We start from the raw sequence: 7,500 nt of genomic DNA on the forward strand, positions 1-7,500 counted from the left end.
TCTTAAAGAAAAATGAGCTGGTGAGTTTTTTAATAATAATTTTAATACTTTCATCTGGAGGAAGACCAGAAAATTAAGCAGGATGCAATTTTAAAAGAATATAGAGAGCCTTTTGCTCTGCATTACAGTCCTATAACCAGAGAGCAATATCTTTCACAATCTATAGAAAGTAAATTACGATTGAAAACCAAATTTTGAGCACATATTGTACTTCCAACTTTGCAGCGAGCCAGTAGTCTCTCACTAAAAAATTTCTTTTCTACCTTTAATGTTCATTGTTTTAAACAGGAAAAGGCTCTCTGCCCTAAGGAACACACACGGTAGGATCCTGCTCTTAAAAAAATTATGTGAGTACTTGACTTTCTGGTCATAGACTGTGGAGGTCATGCAGAGTCAACAAGATTGTGGCTTTTTGGATAGGGCCCAAAAGCCCTTTTTTGCAGGCTTACTCACAGGAGTGAGTCAGGCCCTGGGGGCAGCAGAGAGAGAGGTGTTTCCTCCAAGCTTCTGCGTGCTGACCCTCCTTAGGCACCGGCGTGCAGCTGGCATGGGTGCAGCAAGGGGGAGGAGTAAACGTCAGCCCTGGCTGGCACTGCCCCCACCCTGAGCTCTCTGAGATCTCCCCAGGTTGTCTTTTTTATTCTTAACCTCTGCCTTCATCACTGAATCATAAAATCCCAGAATGGATGGGGTTGGAAGGGATCTCAAGGACCAGCTGGTTCCAACCCACTGCCACAAGCCAGGACACTTTCCACTAGAAGGTGTCTTGGATCTCTTTCCAAAATAAGGGTCATCTACAGACATCTCCATCTTCACTCTTGGGCAGTAGTTCCTACAGCAGAGAGAGGGTTTTGGGGTTGTGCTTACAGGCAGCAACATCTTGCTTCTGGTGTGGTGGGCTCAGGTGGTCCTGATGCTCAGGCTGACATCAGCACAAGCCAGAAGTTAGAGCAGCTCAACTTCTGTTTAATTCTTTGTTAGGAGCCAAAACAATCGCCCTGAGGTCCAGCTGGAGCTCCATAGTTCTGCTGCTCTCACCAACTTAGATGTGCCACAAGCAGCATTTTTCCACACAGAGATACCCTACAGTGGTTTACCCACCAGGAATGGGGCAATTAACCCCCAAATCCCTGCAAAAGGACCACCCTCATCTGAATCCTTATCCATTCTTATCCAAGTCCCTCCTTATCCACCAACTGCAGGATTTGCCTCTGATACAACACCAGTGACCACGAGCTCTTACTGCCCTCTTGGTTTGACTTGAATGTGACCATTCCTAACAGTGCCAACGCTCAGCTGTCACCCAGCTCCTTCACATCCTGCTCTGTAATGAGGCTCTCTACTTGAAGATCACCAAAAAAACTTCAGCTGCATTGGACTGCAGCTCTCAAACTCTGTATTTTAATTTAATGTGTAAAATGTGCTGATCAGAAAACTCTAGAGGTGGTTGTACAGAGTCCAGAAAGCAACTAATTAAACTTTAAAAGGAGTTCCATGCCAACAAACAACTGCAAAAATAGGAAGGAAGAAGCAGAAACTCCCTAATGAACTCTATGTATCAAATGCAGTGTAAATAAGTACCAACACAAGAGTGTTGGTGGCTTTTCTTGGTGATGTCTCATGAAGGAAGGAGCTGACAAACTCATCCCTGTCCTACCCCTCAGCTCTGGCTGCAGCTCAGGCCAAGGCAGTGGCTGAGATCTGTGAGGACCACGGGGTGAAGCACTGCCAGTCTGAGGCCTTTTGTGAGTTCAGGCTGAATTGACTCAAAGCTTCGGGGGGAAAAAGGGATGGTGCCTCTGCTGGGATGCTGAAGGATCTCACAGAGGATTCCTGAGTGAGGGAGATGAGGTGGTGCTGAGGCCCTGGCACAGGGAAAGCGGTGGCTGCCCCTGGATCCCTGGCAGTGCCCAAGGCCAGGCTGGACATTGGGGCTGGGAGCAGCCTGGGACAGTGGGAGGTGTCCCTGCCCTAAGCTGGAACTAGATGGTCTTTAGGGTCCCTTCCAACCCAAACCCTTCCAGGACTCTGATTCCATGTCAGTTCCCTAGCTCCCACAATACTGAGCATCACCTCGTGGTGCTGTCTACTTTGCATAAATTATGCAATTTTTTTGCCTCAACCCTGGAAGTCGCTGCTCTAATTACCAGACCAGAAGGACATTCTGCCTGTTTTCTCTGCGTCATTCTGCTCAACACAAAATTATTCAGCTTCAGCTGACAGAGGAAAATTGACAGTTTTTATTTAATTAATTACTTATTTGTCTATTTATCTATTTATTTATTTTCAACACTTGATTTTCAGTTCAGATGCTGATCCAAAACCCAAAAGGATTACACCAAATCTGCTGCTTGGATTGCAGCATCCGTAAATCAGGGGTTGAAGGCATCATTAGGTCTTCACTGGGCTCTCTGGGCATGAAAAAAGCTTAGTGCAAAGCAAGGATGGGCTCAGCTTAAGAGCTAAATTCATGACCTGTTTAACAAAATTGGTATTGGCTGATTCCAAATCATCATCTGAGCTTTATACAAAAAGCATTTTGTTCCTGAGGATGGAGATGTGTGGTTACTGGGGGCTTGGGGAAGTGCTAAGGGACACTGGGTGCTTGGTGCAGGCATTCAGCCCTCCCAGCTCTCCTTAAAACCCCACTTTGGGGTAATCTAGAGCTCTTAAGTAAAGAGCTCTAAAAACCATAAAACCTTGAGTATCTGATAGGAAGCCCTTTATTCACATGCTGAAATTAGAGAAATTAAGATAATTTTAATTTAGATCTTTAAATAATTGTGGTTTTCAGAGTAAATCACAATCAGTTGATACAAATATAAATATAGAAATATTCGCTACAGAAGAGCTGCCTCAGATCTAAGCCATGTGTTATCACATTTATATAATTATTTTATTTTTTATTCCTTTTATCATTTTTGTCTATTATTTGATGTTTATTATTTTCATTTATTTTCATTTTATTACCTTTCTTTTCCTTTTTTTTTTTGTTATTTTATTCCAGTATTTACTTTTCATATCAGTGTCTTCCTATGAAAAGAGGAAAGTAGGACACTGGATTATTTTATGAATGGATTATCTTTTCTAAGAATATGGATATAGTTTCCTACTTACAGTAGTAACACAGTGAAGCTTCCACTAAAGAAATATGCAAAAAACTGTTAATTTAATTATCCTTTCCTTTAATAGTCATGCTACAACGAGTTTGTGTATCTGGATTCTCAGCTCTTTGTTGACCTGAGTGCATAACAAGGTCTCAGATGGTTTTTTTGGGCCAAGAAGTTAATAGCAAGCTACAGGAAGATTAATTTTGAGATCCTGGTGTGGATTTAGGGTGGACAAGCAGTTCTGTGGGACTGGGATGATAACTCTCCAAAGTGCCTTCAGCACCCCGCAAAATGCAGGTGTCCAGAATTATTTTGGGAAATTACAATATTCCTCACTTGTTTGCCTGTGAGTGCTGGTTGGATTATGGATGTCATGGTGATAAGAAGAATAAATAATCCTGTGCTTCTGCTGCTTCTTAACTGGGGAAGTCAAGAGGAGCGACGACCTCTGGGATGAGAGTGTCCTCAGTCCTTCCTGGTTTCAATGGGATCTGAAGTGTTTCAATTTACTGCACCGTGCACTGAGACTCCACCAGAGGCAAACAAGCCTTCCCAATGATTCTAGCACAGCTTCAGTCTCACATTCTACACATCAAAATACTCCCTAATAGGGGCAAAATAGGCCATGAGTCTTCCTTTTTAGGGTGACTTCTTTGTTTGTGTTTTTGTTCTCACACTGTGTCATAATTCCTCCTGCCCCACCCCCAACAGGCGACCACGGACATTCTGTCACTGATTTATCAGCTGTTCTTTGCATTACCCACATGAAATCACATGAATTTAAAGAAACAAATAAAATAAAAAGGCAAAATATTAAAATTGCCTGCCCTAATTAAAATATTTAGTTCATCTAGGGATGTTACCACTCTAACACCACAGTAAGAGCTGGGACCACCAGAGCATGCGAACCACTGCACACAGGGCTACCTAGTCCAGGGAAGCTTAGTCCACTGAGTAAAGCTTAACCTGACTTACATTAAGTTGACATATGTAAAATCAGTACTGCACCCTATATAAAGCGAGGAAATCACACCATGTCCTGCCAGAACACTGCTGGGTTTAAACATCCACAGAAATGTGTTCAGAAAACATATAAACACCAGGAGTACACAAACCCTCCAAGAGGCATTCAGGGATACAGTCTTCCCTAAAAATTTAAGGCACGAACTCCTAAGGGAAAGTGCCAGAAAAACAACTGGTGTTTTCTCTAATGCAAGTATCAAAAATGAACTAAAAGCCTGAAAATCTCAGCAGACTGTTCACACTACCCCGCTTCTCCCGCTGCTTTTGCATCACTACGAGAGCACCAAAAAACCAGCCAGGTACCTTTCTCCCCGAGAATGAAAGCACCAAAAAAAAGAAAAAAAGAAGCAACAGAGAGAAAATCAAGAGAGATCCGGCTCACCTTGAAGTCCATTTCCATTTGCACTGGTGCAAGATGGTGGAGGAGAGGCTTGGGGCCTGACAACAGGAGCGAAGGCGCTCTTTTGTTTCACTGCAGAGATGACATTGGCAGGTGAGAATGAGAAAATGCCGTGTGTACTGCTACAGTTTGAAGGGAGGGTGACCGAAGAGGCTGCCATGGTAGGGCTTGACGGCACTACTGCAATAAAGCAAAAATAATCAGGACTCAGATTGAGGTTTTCACGGCAAACACGGAAAAAGAGAGTGATAGGGCCTTGCCTCTTAAAATATATATAGAGATATATATATATAAAAAAAATATATATAAAAAAATAAAAATGAAATGCCTTGGCTTGGCCACTCTCTGGATAACAGGCAAACTCTTTTGTGTTGGACTTTTGTTACGAATTGCGCAGTCCAATTTTTATTTTGGTTTTTTTTGTCTTATTTTGTTTTGTTTTGTTTGTTCTTTTTTTTTTTTTTTTTCTCTATCTGAGATTGTATTCTGGCACAAACAGATCAATTTGTTATTTTCATTTTTACGTCCAGCCTCCAGAGTCACCCCTCCTTTTATCCAGTAGCTGACAATAGAGGAAATCAAAACAATGCAAGGAGTTGATTTTGTAGTAAATATGAATCTATATGATGATGTGTTACCAAAAATAGACACTTACTGCCATAAGGAGAGTTAGCTGAGGAGCCATTAAGAAATCCAGGGGAACCTGGTACACCTAGATTGGGCATGCCGGCATTGCCATATCCATTCATGCTATTGCTGACTGTGTTGTAATTGGACTGCTGAGGAGTACTGCTGGGAACATATCCTCGCGGGGAAACACTGCTTGTGTTGCGACTGTAACCTACTGTGTTAGAAACCCCCCCACCCCAAAAAAATAATGTTATTTTATAAGATAGACTTAGGGCTGGGGGGTTTCCTCATGCAGCATATATTACACAGTTTTAATTGATTGCACAGCTTTGCTCTGAGTTGTCTCTCACTGCCCTATCAACTCTTGCAGCTTGAGATAACCTTATCACGCCAACCCTACTTAAATCATCCGCGAGCACTCTATGTTGTCTCTCCTCTTAGCACAGACAGCCAACAAAAGCTCTCTTCGATCCAGCTGTGTCAGGTGCCTTCACGTTTGTCTTTAGGAGCAATTATCAACAGGCTCGAGTCCCGCTTTGTACCAACACACTGCGTGAACTTTCAGCCTCTCCACACCTTCAAATGCCAGAGCTGACAAGAAAAACTTTTTTGTTGCGGTGATTTACTTTAAAAGGCTGTTTTGGGGTCTTCATTTTGTGATTGATATTTTTATGCTAACAACAAGCTGTCGTAAGGTGTAGCCATCAGTGAAAACTAATTCAAGAGCAAGTACAGAATTTTATAAGGCTTATTAGCTTGGAAACACATTAAAAGGCAATCTTTTTAGAAGAGGAAACATAGCGGAATCAGGATTTTAAACAACAGTTTGTTCCTATCTGAGCAATCAATTTAATAATTACATTGCAAGCAAAAAAAAAAAAAAATGCGTTTGAACATATCTAATAATCCTGTTTCCCTCCTTTCATTAGTATCAAAATTAATTTTAAATGCAATATGCTACATGCATTTTCAATTACAACAGGTAAATTAAATCAACTATTACTTTTATTAGTAACATATATGTCACACATGCCTACAAACAAAGTATTTTAAAATCACAGACATCAAATTAGATTTATCTGTGTAAATATTCCAAAACCAGGTGGAGGTACCTAGACATAATTATTTTATAAACCAACCATACACGCTGTATATTTACTGCGAATAACAAAGAGCTTTCTACACTTTGCCAATTTTATTTTTTTTTCCCCTACTGGAGATGCTTTATGACAACAGCAAACAAAAGAATAGGGAGAATTAAATATTATGAGAAAGTTAAAGACAGCATTTCATTCCACGCTCAGACACGGGGACAGAGAGAGGTAGGACACAGCGGTGACATCAGCTCGCAAGAACAGGCCAAAAGCAGCCAACAAGGTGAAGGATTAACCCTTGAAATCCCACCTACCTTGGTCGTTGGCTTGCGATGTTTCGGACACATTGACGGCGAGCTGGCTGCTGAAGGAGTTCACGCCCATCATGCCGGTGTGGGCGGGAGTGTTGCCTAGAGTGGGGATCTGGTTGTGGTTGCGGGGCACGCTGTACAACGCCTCAGCAATGTCAGCTGCTCGTTTCAGGATTATTTCCTAGAGGGACACGAAATAAGCACTGACAACTCAGATTTGTGCAAATGCTCCAGGTCGCAATAGTGCTAAAATCTACCGAAGAGATTCATGTGGAATTACAGTGAGGTTGGGGAGTTTGGTGCTTGTTTCAACAACACCTCCTGTTTTCCTTCCCACACCCAATTGCACCTCAGCACAGTAAGTACAAAGAAAGAAAGAAATTAACATCAAATCCCTTAGAGTTTAGAAATGTAAGTTGGGTGAACATTGTCACACGGGTTTTATGAGTCCAAGGCAGGAGTTGTATTTTCAGCAGTTCGCAAAATACAGTACGGCTGATCCGCTCGGTTGAGCAGATTTCTTTAGGACCTCCCATTAGTCACTGTATATTTTGGCCCCAGTTCAAGGTTATTCTCTTGCCTTAATGCTTGCTTATGCTTTTGGCACCTCACACTTAATTGTCATTTCTGATAGGCAAACGAGCGGCGAGAGGAGAAGGGGAAGATGAAGCGTTTCCCTCAGAGCATTGCATCACATCACACTGCCCTCAAGGTGGCTGGCAAAGCCCGGCTGTGTACAAAGGCACCGTGCTGATGCTCTGCCAGCCCTGCACACAGCAGGTATTGATCTACACGTGTCGGCGTGGGAACAAAGAGCGCGCTGCTGACCTACCTGGTTGTTATGGGGCATCCCATATAGGGCTTCAACAAGGTCTGCTGCTCTCTTAAGTAATACTTCCTAAAGGAAAACAAACAACCTGCGTTATGTTTCA

The 7,500-nt window shown here is 42.4% G+C and overlaps 1 protein-coding gene across 11 annotated transcripts in view; it reads right to left on the reverse strand.

Annotated features, from left to right (window-relative positions):
• EBF3 (EBF transcription factor 3) overlaps positions 1-7,500 on the reverse strand; it is a 119,582-nt gene that overhangs the window by 2,398 nt on the left and 109,684 nt on the right. For 4 of the 11 annotated variants that reach the window (XM_069020483.1, XM_069020482.1, XM_069020475.1 and 1 more), the window contains 4 exons: positions 7,401-7,466; positions 6,572-6,749; positions 5,189-5,377; positions 4,516-4,605 (listed from right to left, as the gene is read on the reverse strand). In XM_069020483.1, the coding sequence (XP_068876584.1) occupies positions 4,516-4,605; positions 5,189-5,377; positions 6,572-6,749; positions 7,401-7,466 (523 nt within the window). Of the gene's footprint in view, positions 1-4,515; positions 4,714-5,188; positions 5,378-6,571; positions 6,750-7,400; positions 7,467-7,500 lie in introns of all 11 variants that reach the window. The other 7 variants (XM_069020485.1, XM_069020484.1, XM_069020478.1 and 4 more) reach the window with 2 other exon arrangements.

The sequence above is a fragment of the Aphelocoma coerulescens genome, chromosome 6, assembly GCF_041296385.1.
Source record: "Aphelocoma coerulescens isolate FSJ_1873_10779 chromosome 6, UR_Acoe_1.0, whole genome shotgun sequence".
Classification (NCBI taxonomy): domain Eukaryota; kingdom Metazoa; phylum Chordata; class Aves; order Passeriformes; family Corvidae; genus Aphelocoma; species Aphelocoma coerulescens.